This window comes from Peromyscus californicus, unplaced genomic scaffold (genome assembly GCF_007827085.1).
Source record: "Peromyscus californicus insignis strain IS unplaced genomic scaffold, ASM782708v3 Scaffold_1__1_contigs__length_55948999, whole genome shotgun sequence".
NCBI classification, from domain to species: domain Eukaryota; kingdom Metazoa; phylum Chordata; class Mammalia; order Rodentia; family Cricetidae; genus Peromyscus; species Peromyscus californicus.
The window spans coordinates 30,890,049-30,910,669 of record NW_026294492.1 but is presented as its reverse complement, the minus strand read 5'-3'; the positions used below and the strand labels follow the sequence as shown (position 1 = coordinate 30,910,669).

General features: G+C 45.1%; 1 protein-coding gene across 4 annotated transcripts in view; it reads left to right on the top strand.

Moving 5' to 3' along the window:
• The window catches only part of Thumpd2 (THUMP domain containing 2), a 40,495-nt gene extending 23,296 nt beyond the window's left edge, over positions 1–17,199 (top strand). For 3 of the 4 annotated variants that reach the window (XM_052746393.1, XM_052746392.1, XM_052746394.1), the window contains exons 7-10: positions 3,757–3,828; positions 4,287–4,401; positions 10,054–10,162; positions 16,173–17,199. In XM_052746393.1, the coding sequence (XP_052602353.1) occupies positions 3,757–3,828; positions 4,287–4,401; positions 10,054–10,162; positions 16,173–16,575 (699 nt within the window). In that variant the 3' untranslated portion in view covers positions 16,576–17,199. Of the gene's footprint in view, positions 1–3,756; positions 3,829–4,286; positions 4,402–10,053; positions 10,163–16,172 lie in introns of those variants that run through there. The other variant, XM_052746395.1, reaches the window with a different exon arrangement.
• Positions 17,200–20,621: the final 3,422 nt, after the last annotated feature.

The window sequence follows — 20,621 nt, the reverse complement described above, 5'->3', positions numbered from 1 at the left end:
AAAGCAAGTAATCATGAATAGCAAAAAAGATGTATTCAATGAGGCCACATTAGGAAAGAAGCTAACAAAACATGTCCAGTGACCTACCACCTACAAGTGCATCTCTGAGGTCCTGACAAGTATTTAGATTTATATCAAGGACTGATATGCATGACTATCCAGTCCTGGTCTAGGTGTTGTCCTGCCCATCATCCGTCACCATTGTCTCAGCCCCCATCTCTCTTACACAGTGATCTAACAACTGTTAGAACTTCATGAAATCTTTCAGAGACAAATTCCTCTGGCTTTTCTTTCTCCCAGCATAAGGTTCCAAGGGAAATTTCCTGGGGTCCATTTTCTCAGGCGTGAGAGGAGAGACTCTCCTTAGAATGTCTCTGCCACGATGGTTATAATAGGTTCTTATCAGGACTAAGTGAATTAGCATTAATAAAGCAATTATTAATTGCTAGAAAATGCACAAGTTTCATTGGTTGTTATGGCAGTAGTATTTAAAGTTATTCTGGCATATGAGATCGGTACTATTTCATAATAATTACTATTGCTCCCCCAGCTACACACTCCTTCTTCCATTTTTTAAGATCATCGCCTTGGCTGTCTCGTGAACTTAACTTTAAACTCTTCGTTTGCGACCTCTGAAGTCCCCAGGAGATCATTAACTTGCTGGCTCCGTCCTCCAAGTCATTCATCCTTCCCATGTGTTTCCATCTCTTCATATTCGACCTCTCCATTTGAGTTGTTCTTCCAAGTTCCAAGAATAACAAAGACATGATCTCCCTTAATTCATACGTTGATTTTTCTAACTTCAAAGTCATGGTTTTTGTTGTCATGAGTGAGCATCTGTGAGGTCTCAGATCCTCGCCCCTCCAGTAGTTAAACATCTGTGCTCACCGGGGCAGATAGAATAGATGAGCCAGTGTTTGGCTTGCCCACTAAGGCCAAAGGGTGGGATCGATGGAGAGTCGAATGCCTCGAATAAGTGGTAAGAGGCAAACAGGCCTCTGTATCAACAGTGTGGAGAGAGACTCTGTCAGCTCGGAGATGCCTGACAGAAGGGCCTCTGGCCTCTGGTCTCCTTCCAGGCCTGTAGCTCTCCGAAGGCTGGTTCCACTGCTTTCTTATTACTTAACCCAGGCAAGGTGGCCCCTACCAGTTCCTTCTTGAGGATCTCAATGGGAGCCCAGGCTTCTCTGAACATCTGAACCTTGAGGTTTGAGCCAAGGGTCCAGCCCCCATGCTATTCTTTAAACCTTTATCCCAATTTATTTTAGTATAAGGCTAGAGACATGATTACCATCTGTTTTTTCTGTATTTTCAGTAGTTCCAGTGTTTGCATTTAAATATAAATTCATGTGACCACTTACAAACCTGAAATCTTACCTTTGTCTTGATGTAGACTTATGTTTGGTGCCAGGACACAGTTTTCCTTTCCTGAAGGATATTTTGCTTCTTTCCTTCAGGTACCGTCTGGTTCTGACACCTGGCTGTGCCCTGGGGACCCCGCTTCCTCTGTAGACATGTCCAGTGAAGGATGTTTTCCTCCCACATCCAAGTGCCTCTCAACCTGAGGTGGGGTAGGTGTCCTGCTTGCTCCTCGCTGGTTTTTTCTTTCTTCTGTCCTCAAAGTGCATGGTATTAGATTATGCCAGTCAGGTACAGACCTCTCTCCCTACCGTTCCCCTTAGAGTATAAGCCTTTAGTCCTGTCTGCTTCTTAATGACCCCATAGCCAGGCGACAGCCTGCCTCTTGGTTTATTGGCTCCCTCCTTCTAACCATCTGCCCTCGTCACATCCTAGGCCATGTCAAATCCAGAAGGGCGTGCCTTCTGGATGTCTCTGTTTCAAGAATCCTGCTCTTCTCCAGGTGTGGAAATGTGGACCTATAGTCTCAGCTACTTGGGAAACTGAGGCAGGAGCATAAGAGCCCAAGAATTTGAGAACAGCCTCGGTAACTTTGCAAGGCCCTGTTTCTTTAAAAGGAAGGACTCTGCTCTCTTACAGTAGTTGTCTTTGGTTCTACATTTTCATTTCTCTTCCTTCTTATTTGACTTGAACACTAGTCCAGAACTAGTGTGTTCTCTTCGTGTGAGTCTGCGCCCACGTAACATTGCCTTTTGTCCTTCAGTAGTGAATTGTCTGTTCCACCCTAGAACCAGGTTCTGGATTCAGCTTCCTCTTTCATACCTAAGGACTCTAATGAGCCATTGGCATCACCCTGCCCTTTTCTCTAATAGCTTGCAACTTAAAAAAAAAATCCTCTAATAAGTCCAAGGTTCCTTTCTCTATTTCCTTTTACCAACAAAACACTGCTGGAAATACTGATATACACTGCCTCCGGTTCCTGCCTTCCCATTCTCTCATCACCCACTGCTTTCCTGAAGACCTCCCTGAACCTGCCCATCATCTTTTTAACATTTGATGACGTGACCACTCTCCCTGAAACAGATTTTCTCTGCTGGTTAGGCACCACGTGAGCTCGCCTCCTGAAGCCCAGGCACCACCTCTCAGTAAGCATGACTGAGCCTCATCTGAGCATCTACGTGTAGAGCAGCCAGGCCTGACGCACAGACGTCCCTTTTTAACTCCCTTGCTTCCCGAGTGATCTCACCCAGTCTTAGGCTTTGAATACCACTTAGCAGCTGACTCACGTTGACTGTACCCAAATTTATATCTGTAACCTGGACCTGAGCTCTAGAGTCATCTCTCCAGTGACTCACTCATCGTCCGTACCCAGAACTCTAAGGTGTCTCAAAATTACCGTGTCAGAATAGTTTCCCACTCCTTCAACTCTCCCTCCACACCTCTGTCCCCACCAGTAAGACAGCTCTTCCCCTGCTGGTCAGGCAAAGGGTTTAGTCATTCCAGCCTGTTGGGTTTCTTCAACAGTCCACAGCCAAACCTTCCTTCTGGCTCCACCTTTTAAAATACACCCAGAATCCAATGACTCCTACCAGTAGGATTCTTAATCTCTCCTGCCTGGACCCCATAACCAGCCTCCTGTGGTTCATGCTCCAGAGCAGCCAGCACGATCCCCTCCAACTGCAATACCATGTAACTTCTTTAATCACACCCTAGAATAGTTGCCTGTCCTTCATCGATAGAACCAGAATCCTTAGGGTACTGACAAGCTCTGACAGGATGTTATCTCCACAGTGGGAGTAATTAGTTTTTTTTTCTCCAAATTTCTATTTCCCTCCCAATAGTATTACATTGTCCTGACTCCTTGAAGCTTTGTGAACCATGTGACTTACATGGTTTAACCAGCCTGATTCTGTAGGAAGTCGTGTGTGAGTGACATCCAGATTATGCCATTCAAAGCAGTGCACAGCGTGTCCTGCATGCCCTCCCTCTGCCATGGTGATGGTATTCCGCCATTCAAATGGTGACCATTTCATCAGCCTGACTTCCAGAAAGAGTAAAGTCCCAGGTGTCCTGCTTTGGGTGGGCATGTATTATGGGCCGCGTGTTGTTGTAGACCTCTCAGGTCTGGGGATCATAGTGTTGTCATTCCCTGGCTGCATCTCCAGTGTTACCATCGCCTTTGACCCGCCCCCACTCCCCCACCTCCCACTCGCTGTTCCTCGACCACACTGGGCTCCCTCCTGCCTCGAACCGTGACAGATGCCTTGGGACTTGAGCTGGATACAGTGTGAGACGGAATCTTGACTCCCGAGCTAATGACTCCCCAGCTCTAGGCTTCTTTTACAGAAGGTCTATTACAGCAGACTGAGTAACAGCAACTTCTGCTTCTCTAATTAGGCCGGGGCACTGGTTCTGGACCCCATGTGTGGCCTTGGGACCACACTTGTGGAAGCTGCTGAAGAGTGGCCAGTAAGTTCAAGGTTTGCTCTAAATCAAGTGATGTGTCTATTTTAATAATTAAGCCACTTACCAATATTTTACAAGTAGATAGTCTGGTTTTGGATTGTTTTAATTATATGAGTTCCTGTTTACTATAATTATAATAGATTTTGAAGAGTTAATTAAATTTCTATATTCTTTAAATGCTTTGAAGAAGTTAAGAAAATATGACAGGATTATAATAATTATTCATATCTATATTATACTAATTTCCAAATTCCTTAGGCATCTATAATGGTAAAATATTTAACAGACTTTAAAATTTACTATTGTGTATTTTTAAAAAACACTTTAAACTGTTTTAACTTGAAATTAAGAATCCGTTAACTTTCCTTTTGCCCTTTAATAAAAATGCAAGAGGATTTTCTTAATTGCTGAACTACTTAGTGGATTTATTTATACTTAAAGTATGGACTTCTTTCCCACAGGATGTATATTACGTGGGTGCTGATGTCAGTGACACGCAGTTACGTGGTGCGTGTGACAATCTGAAGGCCGCAGGCCTCGCCGACAAGATTGACTTACTTAAAGTGTCTGTCACAGGTAAGATCGTAAGAAACAAAACAAGAGCCACTCCGTTGGTGCACGGGTGTGGTTGCTGGTGCCCTGTGGGAACTCTGGGGCTAACATGCACATTACTTCCACTACTACAGTTGTTTGATTTTTTTTTTTTTTTTTTTTTTTTCAAAACATTCCTGACCGGGAAGTGCTATTTATGTAGTTTCCACAGCACTTAAGCTGGAGCACACTTTTTGAAGATGTGTTTATTACAACTGATTCATTGCCATCTCATGGTCTGGAATGAAAGGCTGCAACCAGAGCATTAGAGTATTAGAGGGAGAAGAAATTATTTGAATTTCTTTCACCTGAGCTGTATGAAATGAATAAGCCAATCCTTTGCTTAGACACAGAGAAGTGAGTTAGTCGCCCACCATGGGTGCTAAACCAATACTTTCAAGAACCCAGGGAGGTCTGGGCAAACCAGGATGGATGTAACCATCACCCGCTCTTTGTGATAGGAAATCAGCAGTGGTAGATGGGAGCAGGCACCACGCATGCAGAGTCCCTGTCCTATGTCCCTAACCTCTGTGGCCTGGCGCTCTTTAAGCAGCATCTCTGAGCTCCTTGAGCTCTTTAAGCAGCATCTCTGAGCTCCTTGCCTGCTTGGTTACTTGGTATCACACTGTCCTTTTTAAAAAGCAGCTCATTGGTATCATACTCTCTTTTTAAAAAGCAGCTCATTTCATTCTGCTCAGGAAGAAGTATCCTGCTCTTGGCCACAAGTAAATATTGAACCTATAATCCCAAAGAACAGAGTGTGTTTCTGTAGTTTCTCTTCTAGAGAGATAAAGCAGCAGAAATGGGCACCACAGGGAAAATGTTAGGATCAGTTTTGCATTAGAAGCTCCAGAGAGCCGCCTCCAGGAAGATTCAGGCTGATCGCGCGCTCATGGTTATTTTCAGCGGTGACCACTGCTCAGTCTTAAGACCCAGATTTCTAGAGTAATCAGAGATGACCAAATCAAGTTCTCGTGAGTCTGGTTCTTTGAGGAGGCTCTTCCTGAGACCTTTAAGAGAACAGCGTCCTAAGCTGTCTCAGAGCCGGGGTATTTGAATCTGTTTGCTTTCTCCACGGCACCTTGCAGGCCTGAGGGAGGGCACGATGATTGCCCGCCGACCCTCTGCCACATTCCCAGCTTCACTGCTGATTCACTTTAGAGATGTTTTCCGTAAAGTTTCACTTTAACTACAAGGAAAGGTACCTCTGCTGTTCTTAAATAGAGTGAGTTTTATTTATATAAAACCATCATCTTATTCTATTGCATTATATTTATTTGTGTGTGTGTGTGGCACGTGAGCTTCATTTGACACATGTAACGTCAGAGGACAACTTACAGGAGTCACTTCTCTCCCTCCAGCATGGGGCCCAGGGAGTGACCTGTGGTCATCAGGCTTGGCAGCAAGCGCCTTTACCCACTGAGCCAGCTCATTGACCCCACTTTATTATTTACTTTTTATTGGTTTTAATGGCTTTATTATTTCTGCTTCTTGTTAGCATTCACTTTGTGTTGTAACCCTCCGCTAGTATAAACTAAGATGATCACTTAATAATAAGAAATTCTATAAATTTGTTCCCGAGTTTTAATCATCGTGAAAATGTGGAATAGAATAAACGTTGTGCCACCAGTTATCTTGGGAAGTGAGAACTCATCACTGACTAGGCATTTTCATCTGTTGACATATACACATTCTTAACATATGGTAGAAGCTGTAACGTACAGATCTAAGCAAAAGAAACACATGTGTCATGTAATTACAAGGTGACTAAGTAAAGGGAATGTTTACACTGCATCCCGACAGACATCCCACAGCTCGTCACTCATCAACAGGCTTCATTATAACAAGATTCTTTGCCACACTTGTGCCGTTCATTGCCACCCTTGTTCAGGAGTTTAATGAGCTGTTTTTAAGACCATGTCGTTTCCTTCCCTTCATTCTGCTGTGTTTTCCTCTAATACTTATTTCCCGCCCTGCTGGCCTGGCTGGTGTTACCTCTGCGGAGTTGCCAGCAAACACAGGACATGGTTGGCGAGGTGTACATGAAGTATAACAGAAAATGGGTGAGAACTCACCTCAAAAATGTTCGCATGCTGTCATTGTACTGTTTGGTAACATTTCTATTTTGTAATGAACTCTTAGCGCCAGTGAGTTCATGAGAGCATGTAACATGAATGAAGTCTGCTGACATTTCCTGTCCACTGTGACCGAGTGAGACAAGTCTAATAATAGAACCACCTAGCATTTACTTCAAGGCTTAGGAGTGATTTTAATGACATTTGTGGATCAAAGCCAGATGTTTGTCTCATGCAGCTGAAGAAAATGCGTTTACCATCACTGTGTGTGTAAAACATGGCTTTTCATTGACATGGAAAGGCTGGTTTTCTAATTTCATGTTGTTCACTATTCAATTGCAAGTGTTCTTACAATTATGACTTTTTTGATGATTTGTTATTAAAAATAAAGTTAGCAAGCAGGCAAGCATGAACAGATAATTGAGTTCAATATTGCACAAGATAAAATTCATCCTGTAAATATACCTTGGATGTCTTGTGGCAAGAATCTTCTGATGACTTTCTTGGTTTTAGTTGGACAGGAGTATATTCTAGAATAGAATGTAATGGAACCGAGGTTCTAATTCTGTTGAGTCTACACTTGGTAAAATAAAAACAATAGAGACGACTTATTTGAATTGTATGTTTGCTGGAGTCACTGAGTGGAAGGACTCTGAAGGCCAGAATGTTCCCATTTTCCACCTGAGGTAGAATTGACAGTAGCCTGCACTTAGTGGACTTTGCTCTGAGGCTTGAACACTTCTAGATAAAATGTGTTCTCAAATGTAAATGTAGTCCAAGAAGTTTTTTAAATATGAAAGAACTTTGAAGCTCACAGGCAGTTTATGAAAAACAGCTTTAAACCATTGACAACACAGGATCAGAAACAATTGTGTCTATGAAGCTGATTGATAGATGAGTGAATACTACAATTATTTCAGTGTTCAGATTTTTTTTTCCCAAGATGGTTTATCTATGTAACAATTCTAGCTGTCCTGGAACTCACTTCGTAGACCAGGCTGGCTATTCACAGAGTTCCACCTCCCTCTACCTCCCAAGTGCTGGGATTAAATGCGTGTGCCACCACACCCCGGGCAGTGTTCAGACTTTTACGTTTTGATTAAAGCCTTAATGTGCACAAATATGTGTTGTTTTTATGCCCACCATCATGTAGAATAATGGGTATTTCCAAAGTGTATAATTTTAGCATTCTCCTTTTCAGCAATATTCCTTACTGAGTTATAAATTAAATGGTATCCCAACCCAGTTGCCAAAGTACATTTTACATGTCTAAGACTACTTTTAGGGGCTGGCGAGATGGCCAGTTATTAAAAGCACGGGCTACTCTTCCCGGGGTTGAGTCCCAGCACCCACATGGCAGCTCACAACTGTTTGTGACTTCAGTCTCAGAATCCAGCAGCCACTTCTGTCCTCCAAAGGCACTATGTGCATGTGGCACACATAAAAACAGGCGAGCTGCTGGCTGGTGGTGGCGCACGCCTTTAATCCCAGGACTTGGTAGCAGAGGCAGGCAGATCTCTGAGTTTGAGGCCAGCCTGGTCTACAAGTGAGTTCCAGGACAGCCAGGGCTACACAGAAACCCTGTCTCAAGAAACAAAAACAAAGCAAAAAATTGGATGACATTATTTGCGCCTCCCTATACTTAGTTGATATAAACAAAAGAGTTATGAGCATAGAAGACCCCGCAGCAGGTGACCGACCGGGGAAGGTGATGAGCCAGAGAAAGAAGCGTTTCCATTGCTTTTGGCCACGATGGAAAGAGACAGGTTACAGTTTCCAGTGTAGTGTTTGTTTCCAGGGCTCTGTGGTCCTTTTTTCAGGATGACTGAAGCAGTCTGTGACCCAAAAATATGCCATCCACAATGTTTTAGCACAGACACTTTCCGATTCAGGGGAACATTTCACTAATTAGCCCTTTGCGGCCTGGGAGGTGTTTAATAAAATGCAGACATAGAAAAAATGAATCAGCTGAGGGACAGAGGAAGTCAGAGCAAGATGATTGAGTTCATTGTAGTGTAGAACTAACTTTAAACAACTAAGAGAATGTCTGTTTCTGACAGAACGTGAGTGCCCCAGACCTGGACACAGGAGGGGATGACAAGCCATAGAAAATACAAGGGAAAAACAGAAGAGAGAGTGTGTCCGCTTCTAGAAAAGCCCTCCGCCAACTAATCCTGTGTTTATGCCTGAAAACATACCTGAGGGCCCGTAAAGCCTTTCAAGAGAGAATCTTAGCTCCACAGCCCTGTATTTTAAGTATTTTTTTTACCCATCTTTCTGCCAGAATACAAAGGAGAACCCAAGTAGTTCTTTTGTTCAAAAGACACAGTTTTGTTTTGGTTTTTTTTTTTTTTTTTTTTTTTTTTTTTTTTTGGTTTTTCGAGACAGGGTTTCTCTGTGTAGTTTTGCGCCTTTCCTGGAACTCACTTGGTAGCCCAGGCTGGCCTCGAACTCACAGAGATCCACCTGGCTCTGCCTCCCGAGTACTGAGATTAAAGTCGTGCACCACCACTGCCCAGTAAGACCCAGTTTTCAAACTAACCTTTTTCCCCATTCTTGAATCATCCTCCAGAGATGTAAAACAGAATTGTTTGCTTTTGCTGGTCCTGTTTTAGGGCCTTGTCCTTAGTGACAGATGATCCATCCACAGGCAGTTCAGAGCACTTAATTTACAGGGTTTCACTGTGTGCTGTCTTAGGAGTTGGGTGCTAGCCAACTCTGGCCTACAGTCTGTGTTGCAGACACCCTTAGGTAAACAACTCTCAGTCAGTGGTACTTCCTGTAGATACTGATGTTGTGGGCTGAAGGAGGGAAAGAGGAGAGAGGACTATTTTCAAGGATTTAAAGACCTCTGGTAAAAATAAAAAGACAATCTTTAAAAGACTCTGCTATTGTTGGTTTTTCTTTTACTCTTTTGAGGGGCCTGCCACCCAGCCTCCAAATAAACACAGGGAGTCTTATTCTTAGTTATGAATGCCCAGCCTTAGCTTGGCTTGTTTCTAGCCAGCTTTTCTTAAATTATCCCATCTATATTTTGCCTCTGGGCTTTTCCTTTTCTCTATTTCTGTAAATCTTGCTCTTACTCCATTGCTAGTTGTATAGTCGGGTGGCTGGCCCCTGATGTCCTCCTCCTCTGGCTACTTCTTTTTATCCTAGATTTCTCCTTCTATATGTCCTCTCTGTCTTGCCAGTCCCACCTATTTCTCTCTCTCTCCTGCCTTGCTATCGGCCATTCAGCTCTGTATTAGACCATCAGGTGTTTTAGTAACACAGTAGCTTCACAGAGTTAAACAAATTCAACATAAACAAAAGTAACACACCTTAAAATAATATTCTGCAACACTCTGCCCTCTGAGTTTCCTCCTGCCAGCAACCCTGCCAGACCAGGGAGGATTACACAATAGTGTTGCTGCTCTTTGTCTTCGATCTCCAAAGCATCCTGAGTCTTGTCATCTCATAGAAACAATATAGAAACTCTACATTTTATTGAGTAGGTCAGTGTCTTGTTGAGGTGGCCAATACCTGACCTTGCCGTAACCAGAGTCTGGTTTCTCCATTGCAGAGTTACCGCTGCCATCACAAAGCGTCGATGTTATTATTTCTGACATTCCATTTGGGAAAAAATTCAAGTTAGGAAAAGACATCAAAAGCATCCTACAGGAAATGGAAAGGTAAGTTGTTGAATTTATTTCCATAATTTCTTTTTTAGCTACAGGCCATTTAGCCAAAATATATCATTGCCCTTAAGTCTGTTCACAGTGCAGTAATTTCCCAAAATTTTAATGTTTAATTTTCTAAAAGTTAGAAGTGTAAAACTGTTTTCTGTGTCTTCTTATACCATTCATTTTATTGAGAAAAAAAATGGCTTTTGTTCCAGTCATCAGAGTGGATAATTTCAATATGTGTTTTTAATCCTCCACACCTGCATCCTCTCGGTCAGACCCCACACTTTACAGATGAGGAACTGGGGTCCAGAAAGATTAACCCGTACCTGATGACAGAGCAGCTGAACTGCAGGCCAGAATGGTGGGGGCAGGGCCAAGCTTTCCAATGTTGAATTCAGGATATAATTTAACAGAAGTATTTTTTGGAGAGGTTCAAACAGTGAGGCCTAGATAAACATTTTCCAGTCTTTTACGTTGACACAGGAATAAATAGAGAAAAATAAGGGATCAATCCACGATAAATTATGTCAGCTGGACATTTGATGGACCAGAGCAACATGAGTGTTATGAGCGTGCCATGGGAGTAATATGTCACCAGCTGAGCGTATATTTGGAAAGAGCAAATTCAGTGTCTTCCGTGAGGAAGGCTCAGCCCGGCTCAAGGTCTAAGCCTGCCTGTTAGCCCTCTCACTGCCTCTTGTCAGCTGGGTGTGTCGTGTTTCTCACTTGTATGTGTGCTTGTGTGTTCGTTCATGTCCACGTGAGCGGAGGCCAGAAGTCTCTGGTGATAGCTTTCTGTATCACTCTCCCCTCCATTTTTTGAGACAAATTCTCTGAACATGAAGCTCTAGACTGTAACCACACAGAGCTCTCAGATTTGGCTAGACTGTGACCAGCAAGCCCCAGGGATCTCTGTCTCCCCAACCCCCATGCTAGGATCTCAGGCACACACTACCACGTCTGTTCTTCTACATGAGTGCTGGGGACTTGACCTCGGGACCTCGTGTTTGCATGGCAAGTACCTTATCTACTGGACCATCTCCCCGAGGCCCAGCCCGATGGACCTAATGTAGTAACGCACACCACATCTGCAGTCCCAATAATCCCGCGTGAGGTGGGGGCAGAGAGCCAGAGCTGACCCTGGAATGACAACTCTGCCCCCCGTGTGTGTGTGTGTGTGTGTGTGTGTGTGTGTGTGTGTGCGTGCGCGTGCGCGCGCCGTGGCATGCAGGTACACAAACATAGATAAGAGAAATAAATAAATTTCAAAGGCGAGCCAGACCTCTCCCTGTGTCTGCATCCCTGGCTCCGCCCCCTCAAAGCAGCACGTGAGACAGGCATCTCTTGAACATCCCCAGATAGTCCCCTCCGCAGCACGTGAGACAGGCATCTCTTGAACATCCCCAGATAGTCCCCTCCAGTCGTACCCTGACTTCATGTTACAGTCACTGCAGGGCGTTTTTAAAATAGGGCTGCCCATCTCGCACCACTGTCCGCAGTTCTAATTTAATTTAGGGTTGGGCCTGGCTGTGTTTCGTAAAAGCTGCCAGTGTGATTCTGTCGTACTGCCCGAGCTCATAAGCACCGCCTGTGAACCTAACTGGATTGCTCACTCACTATTAACCAGTTTATGGTGAGATAATGTGTGAGCTGGGGCACACATTTAAACTGGAACTTTCCGGAGAGATGTTAGACTTGTCCACAGTCGGTGGGAGGTAGATAGAGTAGGAGAAAGCATATGCAGCATTTGGAAGTTTCTGTGGAGACAACGACGGATCGGCCTGCCTGCCCACTGTCAGTCGATTTAAATATTTACCACAGAGTCAGGAAAATGAATATTCAGGATTTCCTGCATGGTTAAGAATGCCTCATTAGGTCCAGTTCAAAGCATGTGCATGAATGTAAGGGGTTTCTTCTCCTTTGGCCCAGCGTCCTTGCCGCCTGCCCCCAGCCTTTGTGACCCGACTCTTGACTTAGGTGCTTTTAGGTTCACACAGACAACCCAGCAGTGACTGAGAGCCCAGCCTGGGAAGCAAAGGACTGATCCCGTCTCAGCTGTTACTCTGTAATTTCCTCAGGCATAAACAGCCTGCCTGACCACTTCATATCTAATTTTGCTAGCACAATACATACCTTCAAGTATTGTTCAGGGGATTCCATGGATCTAAAGCTCTCAAAACAGTTCTCAGCACTGGACAGCGCTCAGCCTCTTAGCTCCTACCCAGACATCCTAGCACAAGCCACTTCTTGGAAAGTATGTAGGGACATAAATTCACAGTTAAATGCATGCAACTTTTCTCCCAATAATTCAGGGGTGTTTGTGGTCTAGACATCTAAAAATCACAAGAGGACACTTGTGTTAATAAAATTAAGGGGAGAGGTGCTTCGTAAACCTATTCACAATGACAGTAGAGATAGATGGTTCTGGTTGTCATACAGATTGGGAGTCCCCAGGAAGGAATGTGGACGGCTGTGATGGCATAGGTTGTGCATGCAGCTCCATTAACCATTTCATCAGGACAGCACATTAGGAATTGGGCGGAGCATTTGCGCTTTCTTCTAATTATTTCCATGTCAAATACATGAACACAATGTGGTGATATATTATGTCCCCCAATATATTGTGCATCCTAATAAGCTTATCTGGGGTGAGAGGACAGAACAGCCACTAGATAGACATAGTGACCAGAAAATGGTGGCACTCACACCTTTAATCCTAGCATTCTGGAGGCAGAGATCCATCCAGATGTCTGAGAGTTCAAGGCCACCCTGGAAACAGCCAGGCATGGTGACTCACGCCTTTAATCCCAGGAAGTAATGGCAGGAAGCAGAAAGGTATATAAGGCATGAGGACCAGGAACTAGGCCTGGTTAAGCTTTCAGGCAGTTCAGCTGAGATCCATTTGGATGAGGACTCAGAAGCTTCCAGTCTGAGGAAACAAGATTAGCTGAGGAACTGGCAAGGTGGGGTTAGCTGTGGCTTGTTCTGCTTCTCTGATCTTCCAGCATTCACCCCAATACCTGGCTCCAAGTTTGTTTTTATTAATAAGACCCTTTAGGATTCGTGCTACAACCCAATTTGAAATGCACCTTGCTCACCTTGAAGAACAGGGAAAACTCCATGTACTGAAGAGGCCTGGAATGGGCTCAGGGAAGAAGACGGTTTCCAGTAAAATCTGGAAGCTGTGAAAGAATTTTGTAAAGGGGCCATGTTTTTATGCATGCCAACGTCCAGTGAGTGACGAAGCAGCAAGGTTACTCGATGACCAGCGAGTCCACCAAACTGCTAAGACCTAGTGTGCTCCATGGTCAAGTGGCAGTACCATTGTATCATCCGCCCCTGGCCTCGCAGTGTCCCATGAAAAGAGAAATCTTTTCTATGGTTTAGTACACACAGTTTTCTCACCCTCTTCATAACAGGACATTTTAAAGATATTATCAATATCAAGAACCAATATATTGCTGTTCAGGGCAAGCATTTTGAGCAACATTATAATTTCTGAATAGCCCTTTTGTAAGCAATTCTGCACATGTACATGGAAAGAGGCCAAGAGCACTCATCAGAGAACTTTGGGTCATCTTTTCTCCTTTATCTCCTCCGCCGTTTGAAAAAAGTTACAATAAATAAGTTGGTAACTATCGCATGAAGTGTCTTGCCATGCTCATGTGCTAGAAAAGAGACATTTTCTGTCTTTGTCTATAAAATAACAGTGCTGGGGGTGGTGCGTACTTGAAAGGAGAGTTGAAAGGGTTAAATGACGTGTGCTACACAGGGCATTTAAAACAGGGCCTGGCATATAGCAAGCACTGGGTAGATATTAGCTGTCACCATTGGTGAGCACTGTCACTCTGCTGCTACTGCTTACGTCTTCTCGGGATAATCCAGGTAACGTTCCAGGGTTGAAGATACTCTGATTGTTGATACGATATAACTAACCTGCTGTCCCGACAATGTCACACCAATTTCCGTCTCCAAGAATGTCATTGTCTCAGTCTTACCACGCTAATCATTAGTCTTTCATCTTTGAGAATGAAATGAGTTCAAAGATGATCACTGCCACTGTACTTACATACATTTTTATATGTTCAGAGATATTTGTCGTTTTCTTGTTTCTGTCTCTGGCAGACAGCCACAGCCGACCTCCTCCCACCTGCTCTGTGGAGGAGTGGCTTCTCCCCTCAGCCAGGCTGCTTCTCCCAGTCCCTTCCCCAAGAACCATACTCTGCCCACGTTCCTCTCTTGTCTTGTCCCTTCCCAAGATGCTTTCAGAGGTGTGTGGATGTCCTGTGTCCTGCACTAGGTCATGAGAACAGAGCCGTGGGCAGGACAGGCGAGATCCCCCCACCCCCGTCAGAGTGGCAGTGTCTGGTCACGGCTGCTGCGGTGGGAAAATAGGGCAGGACACCCTGCTGGAGTGAGAACAGCATGCTGTACCTTAGGCCTGGCCAAGAGCTGCCTCTCCATGGGCCTGGGGGATGAGAAAGCACACAAGGGAATGTGGTAAGTAGAGAATAAGCAGTGAGACCAGGTGTCCCAAGACAGAGGCAGGTTATTGAGTTTGAGCAACTGAAGAGGATCCCTGGCCAGAGGGAAGTGGATAGGCCGTCGGTCTTGAAAGGCAGGAGCAAGTAGACGGCAGAGGAGCTGGGAGCACCATAGGAAAGAAGGGCAGGAGCAGGCAGACGGCAGAGCAGCTGGATGCACCATCGGACAGAAGGGCAGGAGCGGGCAGACAGCAGAGGAGCTGGGAGCACCATCAGAAAGGCAGGAGTGGGCAGACGGCAGAGGAGCTGGGAGCACCATCAGAAAGGCAGGAGTGGGCAGACGGCAGAGGAGCTGGGAGCACCATCGGACAGTGTCTAGAACTTGCTGACTCCTAGAGTGAGCAGGCATTTGCATCTGCCTTCTGAGTGGACGCCGGGAAGGAATGGTGGGAAGGTCATCAAGCGTGGAAACAAGTCCCTGCTGTAGCAATTCATTATCTTCTTTCTGCCCTGGGCCTTCTGTCCCAGGCTCACTGGTGGCATCTAGCCCTGGCCACTTGCTGGTCCTGTGGCCTCCGTGTCACCACTGTTGTCCCAGTTTCCTCTAGGGTGTGTCTCCTGGCTCTCTTTCGTGGTCCTTCCTTGCAGAAGTCCCTGCTCCGTGCCTTTAAGTCCCTCTTGTTCTCCTGCCCTCCCGATGATCCCAGTCATTTTGGCTTTATCATTAAACCTCCTGTCTCGGCCTCAGGCCCGCTCTCGGAACCCTCAGGCTGTACAGAACCCCTACCACCAACCCCACTCCCACCCCCCACCCACGCTGTCTTTTGAGACCTGCCCTCAGTGGCATCACGTTCCAGACTGAGCTCTGCTCCCCGCTTCCCGGTTCCCCCAGCCGGGCGAGCCCCTTTCAGTGCCTCCGTTGGTTGCTTCTGCCCCGCTGGCTCCCAGCCGTGGCCCTTCCTGTCACTCCTGAGCCTCGTGTGTGCACCTTGCAGCTTCTACCTCACTCTCACTGCCCCTCGCCTCCCTCGCTGCTGTGGTCCTCAGTCACTCACGTCTGTGTGCTCTTCAGCCACTGTTTCCACAGATGTGTCACTGGCAGGACTTCAATGACAGAGTAAATCAACTCTCAAAAGGGTCTTCCCTTTATGAGATCCTCCTTTGTTCACGTCCCAACTCCTCCCTGGTGACCTCTGTCATGAGCCTTTTCTTTCTTAAATGTGCTGATTCCATAGGATTCTGCCATTTGCCTTCCCCATTATACAATCATTTGTTAGAATGTGACTACCAATTACTTTGAAGCTTGCCTTTTAAGTAGAGCAAAAATAGATAATTAAAGCAGATTTGTACTAGAGATTCCATAATTGCTATAATGAATATGCATTATAGAAGATGCTACCTAATTATCAAAACCCTTGTTTTTAAATAGATGAAATTAAATTTCAGATTAACAACTATTTTAAATAAATCAGGATTGTTTGTTGTTTCAGAAGAAAGAAATACTCATCCCAATTACCATTTTTTTGTCACAGGGTGCTGCGTGTTGGTGGAGCCATGGTCTTGCTGCTCAGTGAGGATCACCACAGGCACCTTAGAGACTTTGGAGGCAACAGCATTCCCCCGACTTCCCAGGGCAACATCACAGACCCCGAGATGAGGATGTTTCTGAATCCTGACAAAAGATCTGGTACATCAGACACAGCATCGCCTTCACAGAAAGCTAGTAGCTCCCAGTGCCCAAGCAGAGTGGTGCCCTGTGGCTCCCTGGTGCCAGTGGAGTGCTTCAAAGTTAGCCTTGGAAAAACAGACGCATTCATATGTAAATATAAAAAGTCACCTGCTTCTGGACTGCCTCCAGCTGGATGCCATGAGCCAGGTGCACATCCTGAGATGGCAACCCTGCCAGAATCCCCCAGTCTCCAGGATTCCTTATAGCCCCAGAGCGCCAAGTGCAAAGCCTCTGCAGATGGATGTGGCCAAGGAACACGCTGGTTGAATAAAGCTTCCTGCTCTCCAGTACTCAGTGTTCTTGACAAGACCAGCTGCTGAAGATTTGAAAAGATTGAGTGTAAAAAACTACTTCATCCCAGAAGTCAAACTTTTAAAAATGAGGAAACCTTTATGTGTAACTTTTTTTATATATATTAAACTTGACTTTTTAACTTATAATTTGCTTCTCCATTGACATGAAAATTATTCTTATTTGCTGTAATTGATGACTCATATTTTGTAAAACAGATAATAACAGGAAACTGGAATCCCTCAGCATGATGAAAATGAATTTAAAAGATTTATTTATTTTTATTTTATGTCTGTGAGTGCTTACATGGATGTATGTGCACCACATGTGTGCAGTGTTGATGGAGACCTGAAGACAGCCTCAGATCCCCTGGAACTGGAGTTACAGACAGTTGTGAGCTGCCTTGTGGGTGCTGAGAATTGAACCCGGGTCCTCTACAAGAGCAGCCAGTGGTCTTCTCCAGTGAGCCATCTCTCTAGCCCCTGGAATTTGCTTTTCTGAAAAAGCATTAATAAAGTGTTCCCTTACTCTCCTTTGTAGAGATTCAATGTGATTCTTGTGTTTGCTGGTTGAGAAAGAGAAATTGGAAGGTAGTGAACATACATGTTCTTACCTGACCTTTTATATAGTAACTCACTCTTTGTCAGGCTTGATACCGTTTGAACGAACTTCATCTCCCCCATAACTTGCCTTTCAAGTCCGGTATGGTGTTTCGTCTAGCCACATCCCCATAAAGGTACACTGACTAGTGCAAGCCATGCATCTGTGTGCAGCAGCAGCAGCAGCAGCAGCAGCAGCAGCAGCAAGGTGGTCTTTGCCAGAACATTCCTGCCCTGGAGTTTCAGCTTCTAGCTCAGCTTTCCAGCTTTGCTAGGTGAATCTGGAATGCTGTATGCTAACTTTGAATAAGTTCTGCTTTTGCTCAAAATCTAGATTTGCTTGCTAATAAGTAGGATGCTGATATGGAGCTAGACACTCGGGGATTTCAAGCAAAAAGCCCCCAGAAATTCAAGTGTGTTGTTGGTTGTGAAGCCTGGTGAGGTGAAAGACAGGGCATAGATAGCAATATAGACAGCTTGTGGCAGGTCTTGGTGGTGAAACAATCCATTCCTCCTGTGCTTACCGACTGCCACAGAATGTATAAAGACCCTGAGGAACACGAGCTCTGAGGAGTGGCCTCTGTTTATAACAGAACTTGACAGCCCAGGAGAAGACATTCAGGTTCCCATCTTTAGTCAATGCAGTGGTCTCAGCCAGGGGCAACTTTGTCTGGAGACGACCTATGGCAATATCTTCAGACTTTGGCTGCCGCCTTAAGCAGAGAGTGAAAATTGGAGTCTAGTGAATAAAGACTAGGAATTGTTAAGCATCCTGCAATGCACAAAATGCCACCAGAGCCAAGCTGAGAAACATGGGCTTATGACAGAGCAGGGAATGTCAGGAATTGCTCATTGATTGTGTGACGACAACGCCTTCTGGTCACCATTGGACTGAAGTAGCAAAAGAGCAAACTCAGAATCTGAGCCTGTGAGGTGCCAAATTCTGTCAGCTGAATTCACAGCCTAGCGAGGTCGTTTATATGAGGGAGTTAGTCCATGATGAGGGAAGGAGAGACCATAGACTTGAATGGAGACGTGAATGACTGAACTACCTCAAACCCACTCAGGCTTCTGGGTGCTCCTGATGGTCAAGCCCACATGCATTAGCAGATTTTCTTTATGCCTTCTGGACTGAAGACAGAACCCAGCAGCCTTGGAACCTGGGGAGAAAAGGGCTTTTACAGCAGAACTCCAAAGATTGCTAATTGATAGACCAAAGTCCTGTAATTGGGGGGCGGGGGTTGTTATATCTTAACCAAAATTGGGACCAAATTAAATTGTTGCTACTGATGCAGTTAACATAGGACTCCATATCTATAATAGAATGAGCACCTGGGAAGGTGTGGTTTGAGTAAGAATGGATCATCTATTTGAACACTTAGTCATCAGGGAGTGGCACTTCTTGAGAAGGATTAGGAGGTGTGGCCTTATTGGAGGAAGTGTGTCACTGATTTTGTATCTCTACGAAATCCTCAATCTAAAGAGAGTGAGTTTCTGTTTCCTCATGCCTTATATACAGTTCTCTACCCAGACATAACTTCCTGGGATTAAAGGCATGTGTGCTTCCCAGTACTGGGATTAGAGGTGTGTGCCACCACTGCCTGGCTCTGTTTCTAGTAAAGGTAAAAACTAGTGGCTGGCTATTCTGCTTCTCTGATCCCCAAGCAAGTTTGTCAGGGTACACAATAGATCACCACAGGTTTTCTCTTCCCGATGCCTGTGGATTCAATGTAGAGCTCTCAGCTACCTCCCCAGCACATGTCTGCCTGTGTGCCGCCATTGATGATAATGGACTAAACCTCTGAGGCTGTAAGCAAGTCCCAATTAAATGTTTTATTTTCTAAGAGCTTCCTTGGTCGTGGAGTCTCTACACAGCAATAGAACACTGGCTAAGACAGAAGAGCTCTAACCATTCGAATACTTGGTCAACTGAAACCTAAACTTAGTGGCTTCCTCACTACCTGAATCTGAATGGCAGAATTCAAGATATATAGAAGAATTCAAAAGCCTTATGCAGAGAAGCATTGGAATGGACTTACTATATTTGCCCATGCTTCTATTCTGCTCTCTCTCCCAAAGCCCAAAAAATGTGGCCTCCGTTACAGCATTGATGGTGGAGGAATCTCTCTAGGTGCTGGACCGGGGAGGTGGGGATGTAGGATACCGCTATCACAGTAGGCCTAATCTCAGCAGGGAAGATGAGCATTGCATGAGAGATCTCAGTAAAGAAACAGCTATTAATGGGCACAGACACAAGTGGAGTCCAAGGCCTGAGTGGTACCTCACATGTCTCCTCCCTAGGACCCTGGGTACGGGAGACTAAGTTGAGCTTCCCTAGACTCCACTCAACACTAACTAGAAGGAGGTCTACAAAGTCTCACTTCTTATGCACAGCTGGAAACAAAGAACTCAGCTCTGACTGGAACCAGCGTCAAGTTATAGTACATTAACCAATTCCCAGACTAAATCTTAGCCTCAAGACCTTCAAATGGAAGGAGGGACCTCCCACCTTGGGAGAGCTCCCAGCTTTCCAAGGAAAGAATTACGACCAGTTAAAATAACTGCTCACCAAGCAAGGGGAATATCTAAACTTCTCTTTCCATTGCTGGCTGACAATGGCCCCTTGTTAGCCCTCATTCCTGGAATTCCAAATACCACTGCCTTCCACTGGGCAGAATGAGGGCTCATGTGACTTCAATGATAAGTAAACCTTCAGCCCTGAACTGCCTCACAGTCCTATCCTACACAGTAAATACTACACACCTCCTGTTGCCAACACACTTGTATTAATTAGTTATTTCTGCTGCCACAAAATACCTGCTAAAGGCAACATAAAAACCAGTGTATTTTGACTCAGGGTTTGACATTACCGCCCATCGGAACTTATGAAGGCATGGCACCTAGATCGTGAAGCAGTTGGTCCCCTTCTATCCACGGTCAGGAAACAGAAAGCAATGAATGCTGCTGTTCACCTTGATTTTTCCTTTCATGCAGTCCAGGACCCCAGCCCATGAAAGTGCTGCCAGCCCGCATTAAGGATGGGTCTTCCCACCTAATCTAGAAACTCCCTCACAGACATTCCCAGAGGTTTGTTTCCATGGTGACTCTAAACCCCATCAAACTATGAGGATTAATCATCACAGAGCTGTTCTAAGCCTGAAGCGTGTTCATGACCCAAAGCCCGAGTTGAATTTAAACATTTAGTGTGGGGGGAGGGGGACATCAGAAACAACAGACATTATTTATTTGCTGGGTTAGAACAGATGTGGTAACTGTGAAGAGGGGGAGTTCCAGCCTGGGAGAAATGAGATACTCTAAAGAGCCACCTATGACAGTCAATCTGACTGTCACACTGTTGAAAC